This window comes from Hyperolius riggenbachi, chromosome 2 (genome assembly GCF_040937935.1).
Source record: "Hyperolius riggenbachi isolate aHypRig1 chromosome 2, aHypRig1.pri, whole genome shotgun sequence".
NCBI lineage: Eukaryota > Metazoa > Chordata > Amphibia > Anura > Hyperoliidae > Hyperolius > Hyperolius riggenbachi.
Window position 1 is genome coordinate 421978476 of NC_090647.1, and position 27753 is coordinate 422006228.

The 27753-nt window shown below is 42.5% G+C and overlaps 1 protein-coding gene across 1 annotated transcript in view; it reads left to right on the top strand.

The window, feature by feature from the left end:
* The window catches only part of ANOS1 (anosmin 1), a 258928-nt gene that overhangs the window by 113806 nt on the left and 117369 nt on the right, over positions 1-27753 (top strand). Inside the window, exons 3-4 of the mRNA XM_068269910.1 lie at positions 20261-20323; positions 26652-26874. Of these exons, the coding sequence (XP_068126011.1) occupies positions 20261-20323; positions 26652-26874 (286 nt within the window). The remainder of the gene's footprint in view (positions 1-20260; positions 20324-26651; positions 26875-27753) is intronic.

Sequence of the window (27753 nt, forward strand, 5' to 3'; positions counted from 1 at the left end):
TTTTTGAGAAAATCGATGTTAAAGTTTCAAAGGAAAAATATATACATTTAAAAACCCGCCGACTTTAACGGTTAATAGCAAAGCCTGCTTAAAATTTAGAAACACCAAATTCACAGGGTATATTAAAGTGGATCCGAGATGAACTTTTACTCATTGCATAATTGTGTCCCTTTCCTATAGTTTATAGGGCATTCCTCAAGCCAAATACTTTTTTGTTTTTGTTTTAATAGTTTAATTCCCTATAAACTAAAAAAAGCCACACCCACAGCCCTCAGAGTGCCAAGGCACTTTCAGACAATAGCAAGGGCTTACAGGAGTTCAGTTTGGGCAGGAGGAGGGGGAGGTGTTACTAGCCATTGATTTCAAAGGCAGAGGGGAGGAGGGAGGAGGAGAGGGGACTGAATTTACACACAAGAAATCTGATACCATCTCCAGCTCTTAGCCTGTGACAATATGACAAAAAGAACATGGCTGCCCCCATTGTATCACAGGAATAAATAATCATACACTTTTTAAACTTTTGCAGCTAGATATGCTGTGTAAACTATCTAAACTTGAGATAAGATATATAGACAAGTTACTTATTATAGTTAGTGTTTCATCTCGGATCCGCTTTAAGGGGATCAGTGGGAATAAGAGGGAAAAAACATTTTCAAAAAGACCTTATAGTTTTTGAGAAAATCGATTTTTAAGTTTCAAGGGCAAAAATGTCTTTTAAATGCGGAAAATGTCAGTTTTTTTTGCACAGGTAACAATAGTGTTTTATTTTCATAGATTCCCCCAAGTGGGAAGAGTTTTACTTACTTCGTTCTGAGTGTGGGAAATATTGAAAAAAAAACCGACGTGGGGTCCCCCCTCCCAGACCTCTTTAACCCCTTGTCCCCCATGCAGACTGGGATAGCCAGAATGCGGAGCACCGGCTGCGTGGGGCTCCGCACCCTGACTATACCAGCCCGCATGGTCCATGGATTGGGGGGTCTCGGAAGGGGAGGGGCAGCCAAGCTTTCCCCTCCCCCTCCGAGCCCTTGTCCAATCCAAGGACAAGGGGCTCTTCTCCACCTCCGATGGGCGGTGGAGGTGGAGGCCGCGATTTCCTGGGGGCGGGTTCATGGTGGCATCTGGGAGTCCCCTTTAAAAAGGGGTCCCCCAGATGCCCACCCCCCCTCCCAGGAGAAATGAGTATAGAGGTACTTGTACCCCTTACCCATTTCCTTTAAGAGTTAAAAGTAAATAAACACACAAACACATAGAAAAAGTATTTTAATTGAACAAAAAACATAACCACGAAAAAAGTCCTTTAATATTCTTAATTAACCATTAATACTTACCTGTCCCTTTAAAAGCCAGTTCCCACGCAATATCCTCGGAAATATACTAATCAGTTACAATGTAACAAAGTTATTACAATGTAACAACTTTGTTACTTTGTAACACCACCGCACCCGACGTCACTCGCCGCTCACCCGCCGGCCGCCGCATACACGCTAAGTCCCCGCCGGCTCCCGCCGTCCACTCCGCCCACACCTGTCACCCATATACATGCTGGCACCCATGGGTGCTAGCATGTATATAGGTGACATGTGGGAGAGGCGGAGAGGGCAGCGGAGCCGGCGGGGACTTAGCGTCCCTTCACCCGACAGAGCTCTGTGCTATAGCTCAGAGCTCTCGAAAGCATCTTTGTATTTGGGCTCCAAGGAGCCCCATTGGTCCTTAGCAGACCAATGGGGTTCCTTCTGATTTGAAGGAACCCCATTGGTCTGCTAAGGACCAATGGGGCTCCTTGGAGCCCAAATACAAAGATGCTTTCGAGAGCTCTGAGCTATAGCTCAGAGCTCTGTCGGGTGAAGGGACGCTAAGTCCCCGCCGGCTCCGCTGCCCTCCCCGCCTCTCCCACATGTCACCTATATACATGCTGGCACCCATGGGTGCCAGCATGTATATGGGTGACAGGTGTGGGCGGAGTGGACGGCGGGAGCCGGCGGGGACTTAGCGTGGATGCGGCGGCCGGCGGGTGAGCGGCGAGTGACGTCGGGTGCGGTGGTGTTACAAAGTAACAAAGTTGTTACATTGTAATAACTTTGTTACATTGTAACTGATTAGTATATTTCCGAGGATATTGCGTGGGAACTAGCTTTTAAAGGGACAGGTAAGTATTAATGGTTAATTAAGAATATTAAAGGACTTTTTTCGTGGTTATGTTTTTTGTTCAATTAAATTACTTTTTCTATGTGTTTGTGTGTTTATTTACTTTTAACTCTTAAAGGAAATGGGTAAGGGGTACAAGTACCTCTATACTCATTTCTCCTGGGAGGGGGGGTGGGCATCTGGGGGACCCCTTTTTAAAGGGGACTCCCAGATGCCACCATGAACCCTGCCCCCAGGAAATCGCGGCCTCCACCTCCACCGCCCATCGGAGGTGGAGAAGAGCCCCTTGTCCTTGGATTGGACAAGGGCTCGGAGGGGGAGGGGAAAGCTTGGCTGCCCCTCCCCTTCCGAGACCCCCCAATCCATGGACCATGCGGGCTGGTATAGTCAGGGTGCGGAGCCCCACGCAGCCGGTGCTCCGCATTCTGGCTATCCCAGTCTGCATGGGGGACAAGGGGTTAAAGAGGTCTGGGAGGGGGGACCCCACGTCGTTTTTTTTTCAATATTTCCCACACTCAGAACGAAGTAAGTAAAACTCTTCCCACTTGGGGGAATCTATGAAAATAAAACAATATTGTTACCTGTGCAAAAAAAACTGACATTTTCCGCATTTAAAAGACATGTTTGCCCTTTAAACTTAAAAATCGATTTTCTCAAAAACTATAAGGTCTTTTTGAAAAAAAATTTTCCTCTTATTCCCACTGATCCCCTTAATATACCCTGTGAATTTGGTGTTTCTAAATTTTAAGCAGGCTTTGCTATTAACCGTTAAAGTCGGCGGGTTTTTAAATGTATATATTTTTCCTTTGAAACTTTAACATCGATTTTCTCAAAAACTATAAGGTCTTTTTGAAAAAAAAAATTTTCCTCTTATTCCTTCTGATCTCCTTAATATATTCTCCAAATTTGAGGCTCTTAGCACTTAAGGGGGCTTTGCTATTAACCCTTAAAGTCGGCGGCTTTTTTATATTATACGGGAGCGTAATATTACGCGATTACGGCAGACTGTGTAATTTCAATGGGAGTTTACTGTCTTACGCGTAATTTGTCTACACGTAATTAATTACGCGTAATACCGTAACCTTACACGTAACGCTTACGGTGCATTTGTAGTGAATTACGATGCGTAATTACGCTAATGCGTAATTTCGGCCCAGCACTGATATAACTAGCTTCATATACTCCATATCAATTTTTATGAGGATGTGGGGGTATGATCTGCTGCTTCTTGGTAATAGACTGCAAGCTTTATCACGTATGAAACTTTTTCCAATGTTTGTTTGAGGGCTGGACAAATCTCAATATCTAGATAATCATTGCATCTTAAAAACGACAGCATCTTATAGTGGCCATACATGGTACAATAAAAACGTTCGATTATCCCATTTATTCGATCTAAATGATCAAATCGAATGAAAGTTAAAAATATTATTTTTTTTCGATCAAGAAATTCGAACGATTATCCCGTTTTTTCGAGAAAAATCAGATTGGACATGCTGGAAAAATCTTTATATTCGATCTAACGGAATAACCGAACTTAATTATCTAATCGGAAAAAAATGAAAAATTGTACCATTAGGAGCCTTTCTCGTGTACAATAAACAGAGGAGAACTGAATTTGCCAGCTTTAGTTTTCCTCAGTTTAATGTAATCAGAGCATTAAAATTAGAATGTAATCAGACTATTAAAAATGTTCTGTTGAGTGCTGGATTGGAGTGGCTGGCTCTTCCATATTCATTTTTACACTCTCGCCCTATGCTCTGAAGGACTGGTAATTTTCTTGGTTAGATTTTAATGAGCTGCCCTACATTTTACTATGATTACAAAAAGAGCCAGGATTCTGGGAAAGAGTAAGGGCTGGTACACACCAAGAGCGCTTCTGAGCGCTTTTAAAAAGTGCTTGGCTTTTGTATTTTAATGGGATGGATCACACCAGAGGGATGTAATTTTCTTCCAAATGCAAACACGGATCCTGCAGCATTTCTGTGCTTTTCGGAGGCGATTCAACTCAATCTTAAAGGGAGGGTTCACAGAGAAAAAAAAATATCCATGGAAAATAAAATAAATAAAAATACTAATCCACTTACCTGGGGCTTCCTCCAGCCCGTGGCAGGCAGGACGTTCCCTCGACGCTGCTCTGGAGGCTCCCAGTCTTCTCCGGTGGCTCACCTGACCTGGCCAGGCCGGCTTCCAGGTCGAGCTCTTGTGCGCTCCAACGTGCGTCTCACGTCATCGGACGTCCTCCAGGCTGTACTGCGCAGGCGCAGTAGTTCTGGGCCTGCGCAGTACAGTCCGTAGGACGTCCGATGATGTCAGCATGACCGCGTGAGACGCACGTTGGAGCGCAAGGAGAAGCCCGGCCTGGCCAGGTCGGGTGAGCCACCGGAGAAGACCAGGAGCCTCCAGAGCGGCGTCGAGGGCACGTCCTGCCTGCCACGGGCTGGAGGAAGTCCCAGGTAAGTGGATTAGTATTTTTTTTTTTTTTTCCGTGGAACTTCCCTTTAAGTATAGGAAAGTGGAAAATCGCTCTGAAAAGCACTAGAACAGAGCGATTTTCCAAGTGCTTTTGTTACAGAAACTGTTCAGTTCCAGCTCTACTGTTACAAAAAATAAAAAACGCTACATCAAAACTCTCCAAAAATCGCTAGGCATGATTAGAAAATCTTCTAATCTAGAAAAGATTACACTAGCGCTGGCCCTAAAACAGTTTAACCCTCTGTGCTGATGGCATGGCTAATGGTCAGCTACTAGTCAAGTGCTGGCTATGGATTATAGCATTTCATTTTTTCACAGGGACTCTGTTATTATATATTCAAATGGCAACTGTCATCTACCGTGCATATTTTGAGTGGTGGCAGCCAAACACACTATGGACCCAATACAATTTACTTTTTCTCCTAGGTTTTCTCCTAGGTGATATTTTCATATCTTAGCAATAAAATGCCTTTTAAGCACCCAGCAAGTAATCAAATACTCAGAACTATTTTCACAGTACTCTGTTACCTACTTTTAGGTACTGTTTCAGTTGCAGCTAAAAAGTAATTTTAAACAGAAGATGAAGAATTGTCTTGTAGGAGAAAAAATTATTTAGATTGGGCCCAATCTATGTTGTGTATTAGAGTGTAATGTTAGTTGCCATTTTAGAAGGATTAGTGGAAGGATTGGGAAAGGCTAGTTTTAATTGTTGGGGTTAGGAGGGTAGGGCAGGGTTAGTCATGAGCAAGGTGATTTCATCAAAGCTTTTAATCCTATAGGGAGGAGTTAAGCTAAGTATCTACATTAAGATGGTTCGTGGACCAGCATCGAGCAATAATTGCTCCCGAGCCATCCTCACTATCCCGGTAATGATGACATGAACAATTGATTACATGATCGTTTATTGATCGCTGTAAAATGTCCACAGTGATCAGTAGGGATCTGAAAGATCATGACGTCCCTGATCGCCACACATTGCTAAACAATGTTTAATACCAGTTAAACAAAATCCATCATTCATCCTGAAAAAGTTTGCCCGTTGCAAAGAAGTTAGGGCAAATATAAGCTTAAAGAGACACTGAAGCGAGAATAAATCTCGCTTCAGTGCTTATATTCAGCAGGGGCATGTGTGCCCCTGCTAAGACGCCGATATCCCGTGGCTAAACGGGGGTCCCTTACCCCCAAATATCCCCCTGCAAAATCTACGACCAACTTGGTCATAGATTTTGCTGCTCTTGAGGTAGGGCTAATGGCTGCAGCCCTGGCTCTCAGCGCCGTTTATCAGCGGCGCATCACCGCCTCTCCCCCGCCCCTCTCAGCGAAGGAAGACTGAGAGGGGCGGGGGAGAGGCGGAGATATGCGCTGACAGACGAGCGTGAGGCAGGGCTGCAGCGGTTAGCCCTTCCTCAATGCAGAAGCACTGCCCGGGACTCCATGAGGGAATTGGGGAGGTAAGGGACCCCCGTTTAGCCACGGGATAGCGGCGTTTTAGCAGGGGCATGCATGCCCCTGCTGAATATAAGCACTGAAGCGAGATTTATTCTCGCTTCAGTGTCTCTTTAAGTTTAGGCATCAACAAAGAGAAGGTGATCAGTTAGGGATCACTGACTGATTGGGAAAGAACCAAAAAGACAGAGAAAAATAAAATCACAAAGCTTATAGTAGAGTATCTGCAACATTATTTTACTGATATTGTCCAATTTCAGCTGTACCAAAAATCCAAGTTAACAAGCATCATAATTAGATTGCAACACTTGTTGAGCTCCATCAACTATTAAGGGGACTGCAATGCTAAACTGTGACAACAGATGTTCTAGTCCAGTACAAGGGAGCATGGTGTTGTCTGTACTCACTACCAAGGTTGTTTTTTTTCTTAGATTTGTAAGCTAGTAACCTTCTTCAGGGGTCTTCAGGTTTTGCTGGCCAGATCTATAATGCTCTTTAATCAAAGCACAACATAATGGGACCACGTTTACATGGTTATCTGGTTTCATTCCCAGACCACACATTAGACATGCCTATTTTCTACAATGTGATTGCCTTTTCTCTTTGTTTGAGATGTTGAAAGGTATATTCTAACAATTATCTATTGCTTTAAGAATTCTAGAGCTATTTTTAAATGTTTATAATTACTGCCAGATAAAAAGAATATGCCTGTAGAAGGTAAGCTATTTCCATTTTAAACTTACTTTAAATGCAATCTATAATTATTATAGCTCTTCCTGCAGTTTAAGTAAATTATCTTTAATGCTCCTTGTCTCCAAATAAATCCTAGTTGATAATTTGCAGTTAATTCCCAGATTTTCTTTCTTTATGCCTCCCCTGTTTTTAGAGTTACAATGCATAAACTTGATTGGTTGACCAATGCAACTATCAACCAATGGGGATTTTACTTGTAAAATATAAAATATATAAGCAATAATATAATCTTGCATAGGCTGACTATTGTAACAAACATGTAACAAACAAAATCAGGTTAGTACAACATTTTATTTACTTGCATTTTTAAAAAGAGTGTAGCTATTTTTTTTTTCAGTGATTGGTTTGTGTTTTGACATTCTTTCCCTTAGTTATCTTTAACTGGGCCACCGTGCTAGTCACTTCCTGAAAGACACAATGGCATTTTATTATTGTGTGAAATCGGAAAGTCTCAGAAAGCCCCGAAGCAATGGAAGTCTTCTAATGCAGGATTCATCCTTCATGTGAAGCTGGTGCTCTTAAAAGAGACATGGCCATTTTGGGATAAAGAACAAAATTGTCATTCAGACAAAGGAGCAATTTTGAGTCACTAGTGATCTCAAGTGCTAGTTTTACTGACAAGTGTGACTGGAATTTGAACAGGACAATCAATAACAAATTATCAGCTATTTCCATGATAATTTGAGGCCTGACATTCCTTTAACAGCACATGTCTCTGTAAAGGTCAATAGTTCTTGTAGTGATAATGCAGATTGGAAGTTTAATGTGACATGTAAAATGTTAGTTCCATTATTGGATGTGTCTAGAGTTTTGAGGCATACCCAGGACCTTTTCTTAAAGATCGGTCTCCTACCCTTAAAGTACCCCAAAAAATGAAGGAAGCTGATGGTGGGCTGGATTACTCCTCCTGAGTGTGCTGGCGCTGCTAATTGTCCTTGGGGTCCCCCCATCCTCATAGTATTTGGCAGGATCCCAAGGACAATTAGCAGTGCCAGCACACTCAGGAATAGATATTCTTTCCCACCATGGACTTCAAACTAGTCTAAAAGTTGTTGCATGCTAACGATTCTTGAACAATTAAGGCCCATACACACGTCGGATTTCCGCCCGGCGGATCGCTCAAACTCACCCTTATCAAGCGAACGACAGCCTGTACACATGCCCGATTTAGCGGGCGACCGACGGAACGACGGGACGTTCAAACGACCCGTCGTTCACGGAAATCCGACGTGTGTATGGGCCTTTACACATACTGTTCTTTTTATTGGTTGTCATGTTGTCTGCTCTGCATTGTGCAGAGCAAGAACAGCTGCTCTGTGTGTTCAGTGCTGTCTTGAGAGCAAGCCTTTCTGTGTACACAAAGAGCAAACGGTATGACTCATCAGTAGAGATGGGCCGAACCTCCGATTTTAGGTTCGCGAACCGGGTTCGCGAACTTTCGCGTAACGTTCGGTTCGCGTTAAAGTTCGCGAACCGCAATAGACTTCAATGGGGATGCGAACTTTGAAAAAAAAAATAATTATGCTGGCCACAAAACTGATGGAAAAGATGTTTCAAGGGGTCTAACACCTGGAGGGGGGCATGGCGGAGTGGGATACATGCCAAAAGTCCCGGGGAAAAATCTGGATTTGACGCAAAGCAGCGTTTTAAGGGCAGAAATCACATTGAATGCTAAATGACAGGCCTAAAGTGCTTTAAAACATCTTGCATGTGTATACATCAATCAGGTAGTGTAATTAAGGTACTGCTTCACACTGACACACCAAACTCACCGTGTAACGCACCGCAAACAGCTGTTTGTGTAGTGATGGCCGTGCTGGACTGGTGCGCACCATGGCGAGAGTGCAGGTTTTGGTGGCTTTACAGCACAACAGGTATGCAGTGGCGGGTTCACTGAACAGGTATACAGTGGCGGGTTCACTGAACAGAACAGGTATACAGTGGTGGGTTCACTGAACACAACAGGTATGCAGTGGCGGGTTCACTGAACAGGTATGCAGTGGCGGGTTCACTGAACAGAACAGGTATACAGTGGCGGGTTCACTGAACACAACAGGTATGCAGTGGCGGGTTCACTGAACAGGTATGCAGTGGCGGGTTCACTGAACAGTACAGGTATACAGTGGCGGGTTCACTGAACACAACAGGTATGCAGTAGCGGGTTCACTGAACAGGTATACAGTGGCGGGTTCACTGAACAGAACAGGTATACAGTGGCGGGTTCACAGAACAGGTATGCAGTGGCAGGTTCACTGAACACAACAGGTATGCAGTGGCGGGTTCACTAAACAGGTATACAGTGGCGGGTCCACTGAACAGAACAGGTATGCAGTGGCGGGTTCACTGAACACAACAGGTATGCAGTGGCAGGTTCACTGAACACAACAGGTATGCAGTGGCGGGTTCACTGAACAGGTATGCAGTGGCGGGTTCACTGAACAGTACATGTATACAGTGGCGGGTTCACTGAACACAACAGGTATGCAGTGGCGGGTTCACTGAACAGGTATGCAGTGGCGGGTTCACTGAACAGTACAGGTATACAGTGGCATGTTCACTGAACAGAACAGGTATGCAGTGGCGGGTTCACTGAACACAACAGGTATGCAGTGGCGGGTTCACTGAACACAACAGGTATGCAGTGGCGGGTTCACTGAACAGGTATGCAGTGGCGGGTTCACTGAACAGTACATGTATACAGTGGCGGGTTCACTGAACACAACAGGTATGCAGTGGCGGGTTCACTGAACAGGTATACAGTGGCGGGTTAACTGAACAGAACAGGTATACAGTGGCGGGTTCACAGAACAGGTATGCAGTGGTGGGTTCACAGCACAGGTATGCAGTGGCAGGTTCACTGAACAGGTATGCAGTGATGGGTTCACAGCACAGGTATGCAGTGGCAGGTTCACTGAACAGGTATGCAGTGATGGGTTCACAGAACAGGTATGCAGTGGTGGGTTCACAGCACAGGTATGCAGTGGCAGGTTCACTGAACAGGTATGCAGTGATGGGTTCACAGAACAGGTATGCAGTGGTGGGTTCACAGCACAGGTATGCAGTGGCAGGTTCACTGAACAGGTATGCAGTGATGGGTTCACAGCACAGGTATGCAGTGCCAGGTTCACTGAACAGGTATGCAGTGATGGGTTCACAGAACAGGTATGCAGTGGTGGGTTCACAGCACAGGTATGCAGTGGCAGGTTCACTGAACAGGTATGCAGTGGTGGGTTCACAGCACAGGTATGCAGTGGCAGGTTCACTGAACAGGTATGCAGTGATGGGTTCACAGAACAGGTATGCAGTGGCAGGTTCACTGAACAGGTATGCAGTGGTGGGTTCACAGTACAGGTATGCAGTGGTGGGTTCACAGAACAGGTATGCAGCCAGCCAGGAACAAGTTAAGCCTAACTAATCTTTCCCTGAGAGACAGTCTGCAGCAGCTCGCCCTACTCTCACTAACGCAGGCAGCACACGAGTGACCGTAATGGCCGCCGCTGCCTGCCTTATATAAGGGGGGGGTGGGGCTCCAGGGGCTAGTGTAGCCTAATTGGCTACACTGGGCCTGCTGACTGTGATGTAGAGGGTCAAAGTTGACCCTCAAGGTGCATTATGGGGCGAACCGAACTTCCGCAAAGGTTCGCCAGCGGGACGCGAACGCGAACCACCGAAGTTTGCGTGGAACCGTTCGCCGGCGAACCGTTCGGCCCATCTCTACTCATCAGAAGGGATGAGGTGAGGGTAGAGTTAACACACGTTCTGGGTGGAGCTGCAAGCAATTTACGTTCAGGCATTGTGGAGAGGATCCAAAACAACCTTTTTTTGTCAAAATAAAATGGTCTATGATAACAGCATATTTGACGCTTCTGAAACATCTGCGACTGGAACTCCAGTCGTGGGATACTGTGCATTTATGGTCACATCTGTGTGCTACCTCGATCACACTCCCATTGCTAGGAGCAATATCTGGTTCCCAAAATAATTGTACCACGCATGCACAGAATGCTTCCGGTGATGGAAGGCACACGGGTGGTGGGACTGTACATGTACAGTAGTAACTGGAGCTCTAGTCGCAGATCATTTGGAGGGGGAAGCAACACAACGGAGGGAACACAGAGGACACTGAGGGACCTGAATGACTACAGGGGAGCTGGAAGAAGTCCCAGGTAAGTAAAACCGATTTTGCTCTAGTCTACGTGTGCTTTAACTCCTCTACTTTTGAGAGATTTTGTTTGGTGCGAACATCTCTGTACTAACAACTTGCTGCACTTGAATGCTAGCATGAAAACATTGCATTCTGACCATAACCATCTAGCAGCTTGATAATGGTGGTATTTGTGTTATGAACAAAAGCATTCAAAATATGTAGTAGTTGCAATGCAAGGAAGGGAATCACTGCAGCCTGTTTGCACTATCAGATCAGGGATTCTTGCCTTTTCATCACATAAATTGCACATACAAGTTTATAACACTGCACTTTTAACAAAGAAGAATATCTTTAAATTATATTCCAGCACTGATCCCTATGGTTATATGTGTACTGTAGTCAATGCAGTTTTGTCACAGTTCTGTCACTTGCCTTTTGAACCTTGTTGATGGCTCAACTTTATGACCAGTAAGTTGGCCAACCAACACTAAAGGTAGCCATACACTGGTTGATTTGCCATTAGATCGACCAGCTGACAGATCCCTATCTGATCGAATCTGATCAGAGAAGGATCGTATGGCTGCCTTTACTGCAAACAGATTGTGAATCGGTTTCAGCCTGAAACCGATCACAATCTGTTGAGCTGCTCCTGCCGCCTGTCCCCCCCCCCCCCGTATACATTACCTAAAGCTGGCTCCGGGTCCTCTTCTCCGCGCTGCACCCCGCACCGCATCCCAGCGTACACTGTGTCACTCCATGACCAGGAAGTTCAAATAGAGCGCCCTCTATTTGAACTTCCTGGTCACTGCAGTGACACAGGAAGTTAATGTACGCCGGGATGGAAGCAGGAACAGAGCGGTGCGGTGCAGCGCGGAGAGGATGCCCGGGAGCCAGCGTCAGGTAATGTATACCTGATCGGATCAGCCGCCGCTAGCGACGCGCTCCCTACCCGCGGGCGATCGGTGGTATTTTTCCGCACGGCGCGATCGTCAGACCGATCCAATTTCGGGAGGAAATCGGATCGGCGGGTGCGTTTAGCGCGAACGATTGGCAGCAGATTCGATCCCAGTGATCGAATCTGCTGTCAAAACGGCCGCAAATCGGGCCAGTGTATAGCCAGCTTAAGGCTTGGTAGATGAGATGGGCTGAACATACTTTGACTTTCCAAAGAAAGACACAATTTGTATATCTGAGCAGGATGTAGATGGATTCTTTTAAGGCACACAAACTAATACTGTATTAAAAGAAAAAAAGATATAACCTATTGTTCATATTTTAATTAATTTGTTTGTTCCATTTTGTCTGGAATGCGTAAAAACTATGCAGCCATAGAATCTTATTTTGATAGGAGACATATAGAAAATATTTTTCCAGTAAATGCATTTGATTTACAGTCTGTTGCATTAATTCCACATCTTCTGTATTCTATATTCTGCTCCAGGATAGATGCTTCTCAGGGGAATAAATAAGAGAAATTAGGCTAGTTTCTTGCTTGGTTGCACATGAAATGATTTTATATCGTTATTTACTGTTGGGGACATTAGGAACAGATGACTGATGAAATATAGGAGCATCAAATAATAGAGGAAAGCCACAGGGCTGTTGACTCTATATTGTTTTCTATTCCCTAACCAGACAGGCAGCGAGAAAGAGGGAGAGTTTATGAACACATATGCTTTTCTGTATCATCTCATATGGACTTGCTTTCTTCCGGCTGTCAAATTCTCAGCATAGTGAGAAATGTCACCTCCAATGAAACTGTATAAGTTACGGCGACATCCAATGCACTAAGTGAGGTACACGGTGCTAAAAATTGCTTTGGAGTTACTCAGTGTCACTTTCCGTCACCTGGGGGTAGCAAGGCTTCATTAAATATACCAAATACCTTTTTAAGATTGTACTAGGATTTCTTGAACACCCAGTTAACATTGAAACCACATTGCACGCCTATCTAGAAGCATCATGTTCGTAGCTATTGATATACAAGTGGATCCAGATTGGATCTGTGTGCTGACAGAGTGACTGGTGACATTGGTGATATGATACCGTGTTGACAGAGCAAGAGTTCAAAGGCACTGTTTGAAAGCTGGATTACGCTTGTCTTATTAAAACCAACCTGCCTGGCACTTAAATAACTTAAGCGTTATGTTTCTGCATCTAAATACTATTGCAAAAAATATAAGCTTGGAAGCTGTATTACAGGTTTACATATAGATTTGGAAAAAAAAAAGCTGTCTAGTGTTTGCCCTGTTTACACACGATCTGTATTTAAAATGAATAATCTCACTGCTGCAAACTGTAAAAGTTATCCCTCCAGGATCAGCTGGCCAGGATTTTAATGAAGTAAAATATGACTTGTGTGTAAGTAGGAGAGGATTAAGATATGATGCCTCTAACAGTATTGCACATGGTGATATATACAATATACTAGCACCTTATAAAGTTTTATTAAAAAAAAGTTATTTATTTCCCTCCTTTTTTCCCCAGGCACCAGACACTTATTTCCATATCCAGCAATAGAACAGGGGGAGTGGGGACTTGAGGTAGTGATTTTTTCCCATCTGCAGGCAGCTTCTCCATGCTGCAGTGCATCAAAATCTCACAAGTTTAGCAAAGATCTGAGAACTCACAACAATTACCATGTGTCAGCAAAGCTGCTGTTCTACCTCCATCTCCTGAATTTGAAATGTAGATAATGCTGTTGCCATTTCTGACAGGGACTGTGAGTCTCTGACACCACAACTAATTGTTCACTAGCCCTGACACTAACCCTGAAGCATTACTATTCTCCTGCAGGTATCCTTCACCCTTCACTGGCTTCCTACACTAATCTTAACCCTTCAGTAGTCCCCATTATATTACACTTAACACATATTAGCCCTGAGTCTGACAACACATTTAAAACCTAATAGTCCTGTTGAAGCACAATAATATAGGACCATCTGTAAGAATGGAGAAATATTTGATGCCTGAGAACATGTTAGATTTATAAGTCTCTGATTGGCTGGTAATAATAACTTTCTTTGTTAGCGTACAGAGGAGATAAAAGTCATGGTATATGGAAATAATTCAGCTAACCACAGGTTTTGTTTAGCTCAGTAGGCCCACCTATAAGGATAAAGCACCATTAAAGTGTCATGTGGCACCTCTGGCTGAAGGATAGAAAAACTGTCATCTTTCCTGTCACAGACCGCAAGGGCTAATCCTTGATTGGGTTAATCAGTCAGAAACTTGGTCTCGCTGTCACTTTTCGCATAGATGTCCATATGTGGACGCCAAAGGATTCACCTCACACATACAATTCAAATGCTTACCACCACATGTGAGTCAGCGTATGACTGTAACTATATTAACCCTTAGCAGTATACAGGGATCGGCACCAGATCTGTCTATCTGTGCCCGATTCCAGCATACAGGTTGTAAATGCAAGGCAGAGCGGTGAATGATGTCACATCACACTGCATAGAGGGGGGCAATCAGGGAGAGAAGCCAGTCTGTGCCATATAAGGCACCTGTTGGGACGTGCCTACAGTGCCTTATAGTAAATCCGGCCCTGGCTGCCCGGGTTCAATAGATCTGAACACTGAGAAAGTCTTCCACATTTCAAAGGAGGTAAAATTGTGTGACATCATGTCAGATTGAGCCTACAGACTCATTTATAATTCTCTGTATGCTATATTCACTTTTGTATGGTTCTGATGCAGTTTTGTATAATGCCCAATGAAGAATTTTAACATTTTGAAAGATTGCAATAAACCATGTACAGTTAGTAATTAAAGGTATTACCCAAATCAGTATTTGTTGGTTTGATGTCTGCATTTTTGCTCCACGACTAACACCGAACCACACTTAACTAGTAAGTGCCTTTAAGATGCTGATGGAGCTTGGACTCAGGATCTTATGAACTCTCAAGATTTGGTGGTTATTGGCTGAACAACCTCAGCACCTGAGGCCTGTTTGAGCAATTTACCAAACACATGAAGGGGATCTTCAGGTTGCCCTGAGCTGGTTACAACTCACACTGCTGCTAATAGTGTTAGAAAAGCACAGGCATTAGCCATACGCATCTGCCGACACAAGTTGGCCATGGGAGTAATTTCAAATGCCTTGTGAGCACCCACAGTATTAACGTTTATCCCTTTCCAGTATCATTAAAAGCAGGGCCTGCATAACCAATAAAAACAAAAGGCTTCCAAAAAACCCCAACATTTGGAAATTAGCCCTGACAAAAACAGCTGCGGGATCCAAAGTACTAACTACTAGCACATCAACTTACAAGCATTCTTATATACCCAGTTGTCAGGATTAGGGAACACCCAGAGTAGCAAATTGAGAAAATGATTAAACAAATGAAGGGGATCTCTAGGTCTCCCCCAGATGGTTTTAACTAGCCCTGCCATAAAAGGCATTAGAAAAGCAGCGGCATTAGCCACAAGCCTCTGCAGACAAAGGTTGGAGCAATTGGAGCCAATTTTCTAAAATACCGGCTTTGGTTGTCATCTCTAGCTGGTTGTATGAGAAAGCTAAGAATTTGCTGTGTCTGTGCCTGTTTGAGCAACATTACATATGCTATATCGATACAGTTGATATGTTTTCTATATATGTCAAATTGGGTTCAAAGGTTTTATCATACTTCTATTCTCTTCTTTCTGGGACTTGGAAAGAGGCATGACTCTTCACCTCTCCTAGGAAAAAAAACTGTACACTGAAAAGGGAAAAAAGCCCAGATATATCAGAATGCAAACCCTAGATTTAGGGTAAATCGGGGCCATTGTGTGGTTTGTCTTGCTTGTGGGGATCATGCAGGCAGGGTGTTTCACAATTACGAGGTTATACGCTATTTATCTTTGAATTATAACATGTTGATACATTCAAACAATAAGTTGCAAGCAAAGTTTACCCAGCAATGCCTATATTACTTCAATATCATATCAAACTATAAGTAAGATTGTTAACAGGCTATGAATAATAGTTGTGCTACCAAAGACTGCACTGTGAGGACATTTTAATAAATTCACATTGTTCAAAATGTATTGAAGTACAATAGCATGGCCATCGTGTTGCTAACCTTTCAGCAATACTCACTATTGTTTGATATGAACAAGCAAGGGTTACAAACTCTTACCACCAAATTTCAGGTGATTTTAACATGAGTTTTCAGAACTGCTTGTATTCTACCCTGCTCAGGAAACTTGGTGAATCCAGCCCCCAGTGTGTATAGTCCAAGAGCGTAACCATACCCCTCGTGACTTCCCAAACCATCCCTCTACATCTAATCAGCTAAAATGGGTGTCCGGCACTGCACTAAGTTGTAGGCTAGTATTGGTGTTAGAAGGTATGCTGTGATAGGGTATAGGTTAATATTAGAAGGGTAAGTGTAGGCGGATAAGGTAATAGGAAGAGAGAAAGGAAGGAGATTGCTATGGAATGGATAGTTACTGTTGGGCATATAGGTTTGTTTTGTAGACATAAGCCGTAGAAGCTAGTACTGGTAGAATATTACTGACATTCTACCTATCGGCAACACATTGCACCCAATTTATTTACATTAAATGAACATCTCTCCTCCTCAGTAATGGGAAAGCTACCACTCTACCGCTCTCTCGCCAAACTGGGGCACAGGAAATCTATTTCTCCTCCTTGCCCAAATATGTAGAGTAGCACAGAGGAGTCTTCTTGTTAAGTGAAAAAGCTGTCAACCTCTCTAAACCTCTCCCACTTTTATGTGAGTGTTTTGTAAACTATTTTGAATGCTAACTTACTGGAATAAAAATTGAATAGAAATGTGAATGTGCCCTCTCTCTGCTTTGTCTATTGGAGATTGTAGATGAGCTAACATACCTGCCCCAGCATTGTGCACTCACATCTCCTCTTTTGAAGACATCCGCCCACTGTGCTTTTCTCCATTAAGCTCCGTACTCACCACCCAACGGGTCCAACGATGTCCCTTTGACGACGGTTATTAGTGACGCCTCTTCCTGCCGGCGGGTATGCACGATATAACGTGACGTTACATGTCAAGCACTAACGAGACTTCAATCGATTGCGGTACTTTGTGGGGGAGTTGTCGGGGAGCTTAGCGATCCGCCGTAATGGTCGTTATTGTGGCACGACACTAAGCGACGTTTACGTGGTCGTGCACCTGTAACCATGTTGCAATATCGTGGAAATGACTGCTCAATCACCAGTTGTCTGGAAAATCTTTGAGAAAATCACAACGTGGGTACATAGTTTAAAGGGACCCTGAGAAGTAACGTAAATTAAGATTTCACTTATCTGGGGCTTCCTCCAGCCCACTGTAGGCCAGGAGGTCCCCCGGTGTCCTCCTGGCTCCTCCCTGTGTCCCTCTGGCATCTCCTGTTACCGGCGACACCCTGGCCAGGTGTCAGACCGACTTTTCCTGGATCCTGAGTCCTGATGCTTGTCGTCATCACGCTGGCCGCCACGCGGCATCACGGCGGCCGGCTTGACAGGTCTGCACATGTGCAGCTTAGAGTTAGAAAACCATGCATGCGCAGGCCCTGTCACGCCGGCCGCCGTGATGACGCCGAGCATCAGGATCCAGGAAGAGTCAGTTCAACACCCGGCCTGGGTGTCGCCGGTAATGGGAGCAGCTGGAGGGACACGGAGAGGAGCCAGGATGACACCAGGGGACCTCGTGGCCTACGGTGGGCTGGAGGATGCCCCAGGAAAGTGAAATCTTTTAATTTATGTTACTGCTCATGGTCCCTTTAAGACTCCTGATGCATGTACTGAGGAATTGAGCAAGTTACTTCAAACAGTTTCTTGTCATCATCTGAATCCAAATATAGATGATTTTGTTAGCAATGTACTGTATCAGAACTGTACAGTTCTGATACAGTGCGGTATAATGTTTGAAGAAGAAACTTTACATTTCGAAAGCTTGCAATAAACCATGTATAGTTAGTCATTAAAGGTATTACCGGAATCAACGTTTGTTGGTTTAATGTCTGCATTTTAGCAATGTATGAGAGTTTCTTTTGTAATTTATTCTGCTTTCCACTTTCATCAGAAAGACTAAAGTGCTTTATAATTTATTGCATGTGCATCTGTGAATATAATTCATTTATTAAATGAACTTAGTTTATTATGCACACAGTCCTACATCTAATTGATTATTTAGCATGATGTCACACTCCATTCTCATTGTCTTCTTACCCTTTTACTAACAACTTCTACAGACTTCCAGTGCTGATAGTACAATTCATTTGTTTTTCTTCACAATGACTCATTCTTTATGGGGAATAGCAGATAATTGGCATGTCTATGTTTCCATAAACATCATGAGCTGACATTTCAGTGTTATAATGGGTTTTCCTGACTTTGCCAAACTGTAAACATATAAAATAATATACAGTTATTTAAATGTTGTGCAGATTCTAGCTGTATATACTTTATGCAAAATAACAAACAAAACAAAAAACAGCATTTAAAGGGAAGCTGAATTTAGAGGCACATGGTATATAAACAATGTCAGGTTCCTGGTTGTCCTTCTAATCCTCTGTCTCTAATACTTTTAGCCAAAATCCTTGAACAGGCATGCAGATCAGGGGCTCCAAGTCTGACTAGATTAGCCACATGCTTGTTTGAGGGGTGTGATTCAGACAACCAAAGAGATCAGCAGGACTGTCAGGCAACTGGTATTGTTTAAAACGAATTACTAAAACACTCTTTATAGGCATTTAATCCCACTGACCTAATGTATCTAGGGAATAATGCACGACACACCCTTACATTTGCCATGCTTGGGTAGCGCACAGCAATTTTATTGGTACTAATGCCAGGGGAACAGTAGGCATAATGCTAATAGTGCAATGCAGGTTACCAGGATAGTGCGCACCTTGCTATGGTAACGTTCAGCAAGTCAATACTGTTCTGCTTGCCAGTTGTTAATCAACAATCACATTGGAAAGTCCAAAATCAACAAGTGACTTAACATTTTTGCTTTTTATCACTGCCTGCTCGTGGTGGCAATTTATTCTTGGAACAGTGGAAAATAGTTACATTTATAAAGAAGTGATGATCTAACATATTGCTACCTCTTTTTTTCTCCCTTCCATTTAAAAGCAAAAATTGCAACTTTTATGCCATGTTTATAAATTAGTAATCTTATATTTTATAGTGGTGATTACTAGTGCTTAGTCTACAGTAATCTCTTATTTTCCAAAACCCTGGTAACATCAGTTCATTTTATGATGGAAAGTTCTGAAAAGGCATTGCCTGCGGCTTTGCACCCACTTAGCTCAGCACTAAGGGCCTGGATGCAGAAAACTGACTCCAATGAATGCCTATGGGAAATCTGCATCAGAAAAATCGCGTTTAGTGTAAACAAGTTTATAGGCATTAATTGGAGTCAGTTTTTCTGCATCCAGTATCCGCCTGTAGTGGAAACACATTGACACTTGGAAAAGCGAAACGTTAGCGTTTTGCGCAGGTGATTTTATTAGTGTGGTTAAATCACTAAACACCCGGGATTCCGAGCGAACACGATCATCGCTTTTTTAAGCACTGTGCTTTCTAACGTATGGAGCGATCACGACAAAATGCTGAATGCAACGCGTTCGGCAGCAATCGCGGCAGTGGGATCACTGCCATAGGGTTAATAGTGCCCTTTCACTTTAAGAAGTGCTAGCGCTTCGGCGATTAGCCAAAATCACCTGCTAATCGCTCTAGTGTAAATGGGCCCTAAGCTAGTGCAGTCCTGATTCAATTATCAGTACTAAAAAATCTAACTTTGTCGCCCTCTTATGTATGTCTTCTATGGATTATATTGACTGAATCTACAGTCCAATGTAAGCTTATAATGCTGATGTGCCTGTGGTTCAGATGTTTTAAAATCTTAATGCTGCAAGTCGAAGCATATCGTCAGCTTTAAAAGCTATAAATAATTAACTCGGTTACTTGGAAATGCAGGAACAACATGATAGCATTTCTTTAGGATCCAATTTCCTTTAAAAATTAAAAATAAATAAAAATATACATTATTATTATTTATATATATTTTCTCCCAAAAATACCCATTAGAATATCTTTCAAACTCAAGTCTACATGGGTAGACTAAATCTCTGCTGTGGCACTCTGCTGACCTTTTAGTTCACAGGAGTCAGAAAATGCTTGCTGACAGATTCCAACTGAGTCACACTAGAAGCAATACTGTTATGTCTGCCGGTGTTGTTTTTTTCCTGGTTTTCAGTACCAAGTTCCCAAGAAATAAATATAAAATTGGTGCTGCAAAATGACAACTGTTTAAATGTTTGTTCAATCTTTCAACAGTGCTTGGAACCATGCAAGGAAAACTGGGACCTGAAAAAGAATAGCTGCCAAAGTCTCTGTGAGGTATGTCTAACTTGTTTTGTGCCAGGAAAGATTTTTTTTTTCCTCCTTCTTCTAAAAAGCTTCTATGTTCAGATTTTGAGGGTTTTCATTCTTGGCATGTTCGTATTTAACATGAGTTATATACACAATTACTACTTTCACTTTAAAGGACCACTTTTGTAAAATAAAAACCTCAACATTTAAAATATGTGTGTATTTATACATATAGGATGTACAATTTGTCCCAGAGTAAAATGCACTATAGATTATTTTTCTTATATTACTGTCACTTAAGTGCCTAACGACTGCTCCACGCCAATTGGCGTGAGCAGTGCGGCAGCTCCAGGAACGCTCCACACCGATTGGCGTAAATGGCTGGGAATGGAGATAGCAGGGCATCCCCACTTGAATGACGGAGCGGAACTCTGTCATCAGTCTCCTGGCGAGGATCGCCGCTAGAGACTGCTAGACGGCAAAACGCCGTCTAATAATCATGTATAGTGCTGCGATCTAAGGCAGTGCTGTACTGGGGACAGCTGTGTGACACGGCTGTCCACCTGGGATGCAAAAATGTGATCCGCTGCCATAGGCTGAAGCCATGACAGCCGATCACGCTGATTGGCTGGCGCCGGGAGGGGGATTATAAAAATAATTATAAAATAGGGCAATTTATTTAAAAAATATTAACATAAATATTTACAAAAAACCCCATCTTGACAGCGTTCTTAGCCCACCAACAGAGAGCTCTGTTTGTGGGAAGAGAAGGGGGGAGATATCAATTGTGCGCTGAGTTGTGCGGCCCTGCAGCGAGGCCTTAAAGCTGCAGTGGCCTATTTTAGATAAAAATGGCCTGGTCACTAGGGGGATTTAAGACTGCGGTCCTCAAGAGGTTAAAGTAGGTAGTAAATATTTTAAAGATCTGATCAGTTTTGGACTAGACCCTCACCTTGTGGGGGGATTCTCAGGGTTTGTTTTATTTTTGAAAAGCACATTCTCAATGGCAGTTGCTCAGTCGAACTGCCAAAATAGTGTGTGAGTAGGAAGGATGGGCAGCATCTTTGTATAGATCCTTTCCAGAGGAGTAAAGGAAACACTGAGATCTGAAGACAATCTTAATGTGCTTTAAAGTCTTAATGTGTATTAATGTGATCAATAGTGCTGACGTCTTCCATAGTACTTTACAGAGTACATGGTGATATTGCTAACTGTCCGTCAGAGACACTCACAGTCTAATCCCTGCTACAATCAGTGTAATATACATCCCAAATTGTAACGCCCATTTCCCTTGAACGTACAATATATGATAATACACAGGTCTTGAATTGAACTGAGGACTCCAGTACTGCAAGGCTGGAGTGTACTATGCAACCATTAGAAAGTTCAAATATGGGAATGAAGAATGATGGATAAATAGTTATTCAAAACCTTCAAAGTGAATAGTTTTCACTATTGATTAAAAGTAACAGCAATGAAGAGAGAAATGTTTTGTTATAACATGCTTGTGCACTGTTCCACTAACAGCCTGAAATTGAATTGCTGTTCTAAAAGTTCAAACAGATTGATCCTATTGCTGAAAGATTTGAATGACACACCCATTAAAAATGCACAAATGGCACCTTTAACATTTTTAGTCCATCTTTGTCTGCTCTTAAGGGACACCTTAGGCTAGACAATCTGCTGCTTTAATTTGTATTGCTTGACATTTCACAGGTGGAATGGACAGGTGGTCCTAATTGTATGGTGATTTCCACACGTCACAGATTATGTAAACTATATGTTTTTCCTGCCTCTAATGACCTTTCTCTACTGAATAGATTGATTTGGTTCATCTCTACTGTATGTCCTGCAATATATATCACATGTTAATTGAAACCATGAAAATGGGTGGTGTGTTGATTTTGGGTAGTTTGTGCCAAGTTCAGCTTGCACCCAGTTTAGCATCCCTCTCAGGATTTGTTGCATGCATTCAACACCATGGCATGCTATTTACTACATTTGATAAAGGAATGCCAAGGTAGCAGCAATAAAAAATATACTCACAAGTATGGGTTGCCGGGTTCAGGCAACCACCTAAAGCACTTATGGGGATATTAGACCTGTCCCCACACAGGCTAAAAAGTCGCTCTCTGTAGAAGGAAAGAAGGAATGTTCACCCATCCACCAGGTGGATAACAATAATTGCAATGCACACACACAGGTACCGTGAACAGGTGCAGTGACTGGTATAAAATATAACACTGCGTGCGCTCACGTAGGTAAGTGCACTGAACAGGTAGGTATGCAGTGATTGGTATTACAAATGTGCAGCTGTCACACACACAGGTACCGTGAACAGGTGCTGTGACTAGTGGTATATAACACTGCGTGCGCTCACGTAGGTGGGTGCACTGAACAGGTAGGTATGCAGTGATTGGTATTATAAATGTGCAGCTGTCCCACACACAGGTACCGTGAACAGGTGCAGTGACTGGTGGTATACTGTATAACACTGCGTGCTCTCACGTAGGTAGGTGCCCTGAACAGGTAGGTATGCAGTGATTGGTATTACAAATGTGCAGCCATCACACACACCACAGGTAGCCACTGAATGTGCTGAGGGGTGCTTTTTAGCAATAAGTATCAGCAAGGAGCAAGCTAACAAGCCTAACAAGAGCCTAACTAAGCTTTCCCTATGTCTACAGCAGGTTCTCTCCCTTCTCTAATTACTGCAGTCACACGAGTGAGTGAAAAGGCTGACGCTGCCTGCCTTTTATAAGGGGGGGGGGCTCCAGGAGGGGGTGTAGCCTGATTGGCTGCCATGTGTCTGCTGACTGTGATGTAGAGGATAAAAGTTGACTCTAATGATGTAGTATAGGGGGCGGGTCGAACTCGCATATAGTTTGCGGTTCACCATGAACGTGAACCACCGAAGTTTGCGCGAATCGGTTCGTGGTCAAACCATTCGGGCCATCTCTATTGGAGATAGAAAGTAGTAGGTAACGGGTTGGCACTGCTGTGGATGCAGATGATGAGCCCAGAGATGGTGATGCATTCAGCTTCCCTTCTGATCAGTTCTTAGCGTGCTCTGGTGTGAGGTGGGTAAGATTTTCAAATAGAGAAAGCAGAAGAAACCGGCATTTATTAGGTGTCAAATCAGTGTGGCATTTGTATTTATTTATTATTTGTACAGCGCCAACATAATACGCAGTGCTGGGTGCTGGGTGCCAAGCTGTTATTGTTATTTAGACTTGGCACCCAGCACCCACCGCACTCTATCATCAGCAATCCCCAATGGTATGTTTATGCCAATCATGTTTTCTACATCAGTTTGCACTGTAATGTTCTGCATACATTTGTGAAGATGCCACACTGATTGACACCTAATAAATCAGCATTTAGCAGTGCCAGTTTCTCCTGCTTTCTCTATTAACAAAAATGTTGTGCTAAAATAGGATCAATGAGGCATATTTGGCGCAATAGAGTTTTGGCAGATCAGATCAGAGATCAGATTGGAATAAAACCCCAAAACGTATATGGCCTCCTGAAAACTCTTCAAAGTTTGCACAGCTGAAATTACCACATATGTGACCAGCATAATAATCTGATATTATATTTTACTAGTTTTAGGAAACATTTCACTTATAAAGCCATTTTTTTCTTTTCCAGTAAACATTTGCAGTGCAGCTGTAGACAACACAATTCTCTCTAAATCTGTTAGCCTCAAGTTGATTAGTGATTGAACCTATATTTAGAACTTCAAAGGCTAGTAATGAAGAGCAAAACACTTAGGGCTCAGTAAAAAAAAGAGCATAGAAGAGAAGGCCCTGGGGCAAATTGGACCCCAAGGGATAATAAACAGTTTTAATTAACTAGCTGGAAATTTGCAATTCACAGATGGCCATCCTTTTTCTTCACATGAGCATTACTTTTAACTTAAATCCTTGTAGAACCGCATTATTTATATAAAGGAAATATTAATAGCATGTATAATTAGGTACGCTTTCTATATGAGCTTTTCAGTTAAAGATGTTTTAGAGGCTGTCAATGTAGAAGGATTTATTTCTCCCCAGACCTAAATTGTATCAACAAGTCTGGGTATGGGAAAATTACAGTATATTACATGGTAAAATCAGTGTTCTATTTTATTACGAGATAAAATCAGTGTCCAGGTTTGTGACACATATAGGCCTTCCAATCAGTTATTAAAGTTGACCTTGTGTTCTGGATAGTAATAGCTATCTCATAGGACAAATTGGCCAGTCTTTATTTTCTTTTGGTACATTATCCAGTTTCTGGCTTGATGTAGCTGAGTAGTCCAGTTAGATCCAGATTTGTGGGCACACAACATTAATAGTACTCCAAAAATGTAAACATGCATCCAAAAGTGGCTTGAGGAGTTAGATTTTTTAAGCCGCAATGCACTGGGTATTTCTAGGATTTCTACAGATCACTTTTATCCTGTTCCAGTAAACTAAAATGTTACACATTATGGATCACTGATCTTCAGTTTTTCATCCACGTCCCTGGCCAAGCTTCTCTTAAGCCTAAATAAATAGCTTCGATTGGAAATCTTAATTATTGATTTTGTCTAGTAGTGAATTTGAGAATACCTCACGTTATTTACTGTAAGTTAGAAATTACAAATGGCTTTACTGTATCCATTAACATGTAATAAGTGTATTTGTTTAACCTGGCTGGCAGCCAACATTATTTCTAATGAGATTGCCAGTTGTCCCATATTGGCAGTGATGTCCCACACTTTCTATAAAATCATGCTGACCAAAGCCTATCTCAGCCTGTAAACAGTAATAATTAAAACCATTAGCAGTGGAGACAGTGCAGTGACCCTGCTGGTTTGATTGTCACATTGTTCTTATATCTTTACAGACCTTCTTCAGGGAAAGATTCAAAAATAATCTTATAATCGAAATACTCAAATGTTACCTTTTCTGTTAAATGAAGCTTTTGCAGCTAAAAGCTGTGTTAGTAGTAGGCTCTGTGGGTGGAGCTGCTGCTGTTGCTTGGATTGCATCACCTTGCAGGTAATACTGCAAGCTGACAGGCGCAGACTGAAGTTCCTGAGAAGATTACAGCCTATAGCAATAATTGTCTGTAATACAGGAAGGGTCCAGTGCCTGGCCCTTGACCAAGCATTGGTACTTTAATAGTTGTTTATTTGACATCAACTAATTAAGGAGTTAAAAAAAAAAAGTTCTGCCACTGCTTACACGTGGTGCCTGGAGTAGGGTTTTAACCTCCCTTGTGTTCACTTTCCCCAGGATTTCTGTGCAAAAAGTGATCCAATTAATTGTCATAACCTTTTTTTCCTGTAACTTGCCAAAATGTGTCAAGCAAGGGTCTAGTATACAGTGCAGGAGAGTACTGACCTGTATGCACGTTAATACCGTTCACAGCATGTTTTGTATTGACGTGCATGCACGTCAATAACACCAGGGAGGTTAAAGTATAAGTGCAGTTTTGCATAGTGTTTATTTTAATCACTTTAAAGTGAAACGTCTCTCAAAGTTAAAGGTTGGTTTTTCAAAAAGTACTCCAAAAGACCTCTGTGTGCCAAATGAAAGTTGGGTACATGATACCAACACCATTATTAACCCTCTGGGCGATACAATTATATCGCCCAGGAGGGGGCGCAGCACTTTTTTTTTTTTATATTTTTTTATTTTTTAAATCATGTAGAGAGCCCTGGGCTCGCTACATGATAGCCGCAGCGCAGCGGCATCCCCCCACCTACTCCGATCGCCTTCGGCGATCAGAGTAAGCAGAAAATCCCGTTCAGAACGGGATTTCCTGCTGGGCTTCCCCGGTCGCCATGGCGACGGGGCGGGATGATGTCACCGACGTCATGGACGTCGTGACGTCAGAGGGAGTACCGATCCACCCCTCAGCGCTGCCTGGCACTGATTGGCCAGGCTGCGCAAGGGGTCAGGGAGGGGGGGGCTGCACGGCGGGTAGCGGCGGATCGACGGCGATCGGAAGTTACACGCAGCTAGCAAAGTGCTAACTGCGTGTAACAAAAAAAAATTATGCAAATCGGCCCACCAGGGCCTGAGAACTCCTCCTGCGCGACATACCCCGAGCTCAGCTCGGGATTATCGCTCAGGAGGTTAAAAGGGAAAAGCTAAACAACAATATGTTGCATTTTGTAAATAAAGTTTAATAATGTTAATGGTCTGCTCTGTCAGTTACATGCTGCTTTAATGCATAGAAGTGTATGAGGTTATGCAGACATTATAGATACTGGGTTCTTTTTTTGACTTGTAATTTCTAAACTGTGGAAGTTTTAGCGTCTTAACTGTAGAAGTTTGTAGTATCTCAAAAAAATAAGGAAGGGGATCTTTTTGTGTTTCAGCCACTATTTCCCAAGAAGCACTATGAATGTTTAACCAGCTGTGAGTTTCTGAAATCCGTCTTGTCAGTGAAGCAAGGTGATTGCCCCGCTCCAGAGAAAGCCAGCGGATTTGCAGCAGCCTGTGTGGAAAGTTGTGATGCAGATAATGAATGCTCTGGTGTAAAGAAATGCTGTCCGAATGGATGCGGTCACACATGTCAAGTACCTAAAAACTTGTACAAAGGTAAGACATGTTTTAAAATTTCATAAACTCAAGAAATAAGCATGCAAAATACATAAAAACTGAGAATTATGTAGTGATGTAAAATGCAACCAATACCTTATTTGTACAGTACATCAGTTTCTGCTGGTCAGATTTGTGAAAGACATCTCTGAATAAATGATAAAAAAAGCTTAATCAGAGATAATCTTCTGAAAAACGTATATCAAAGTAATTAGTAGTCCCTAATGTGTAAAAACATGAAGTTGTAATGGGAAGAACGTGGGTTAGGACTTTTTGAGCTCCTTGTTTACAAAACTCTAACAGAATTTTACAATCTGTTTTTGACTCAATTAAGTATGATAGCAGCACTTAAAAAGTGGAAAATGACCTTAAAGTGAACCTGAAGTGAAAATAAACTTATGATATAATTCATTTTATGTGTAATATTAATGGTAAATACAATTTTAGTAACCTAGACATGATTAGTGACTGAGAATTGAGTCTCATAATTTTTATTTTCAGTTTAATGGGTTCATTTTTGAGATTGCATCAGACTGTCACAATGGCTGTTTAGCTGAAAAAGATACAGAAGTAATGACCCTTCGAAACTTACCTGTGCCATATCTGCCTTTCTCACAAATAGCAAGCATCTATATACTTTTCAGGAAACCAGACTAAATTAGAAAAGCTGTTTGATAAACTATTGTGCATAGATAGGAACTCGAGGTTTTTTTTTTTACTCTTGCTGTAATCAAAAACAGAAATGGACTTTTTCTTAGAAATGGACTTCAGACAATTTCTTAGTAGTGGTAGTACTGTATGTACATATGTTTATCATCATGTCACTTGTCACTTTGGGTACGCTTTAACTGATCCAAGTCGCAGGGTATATTTTCCTTC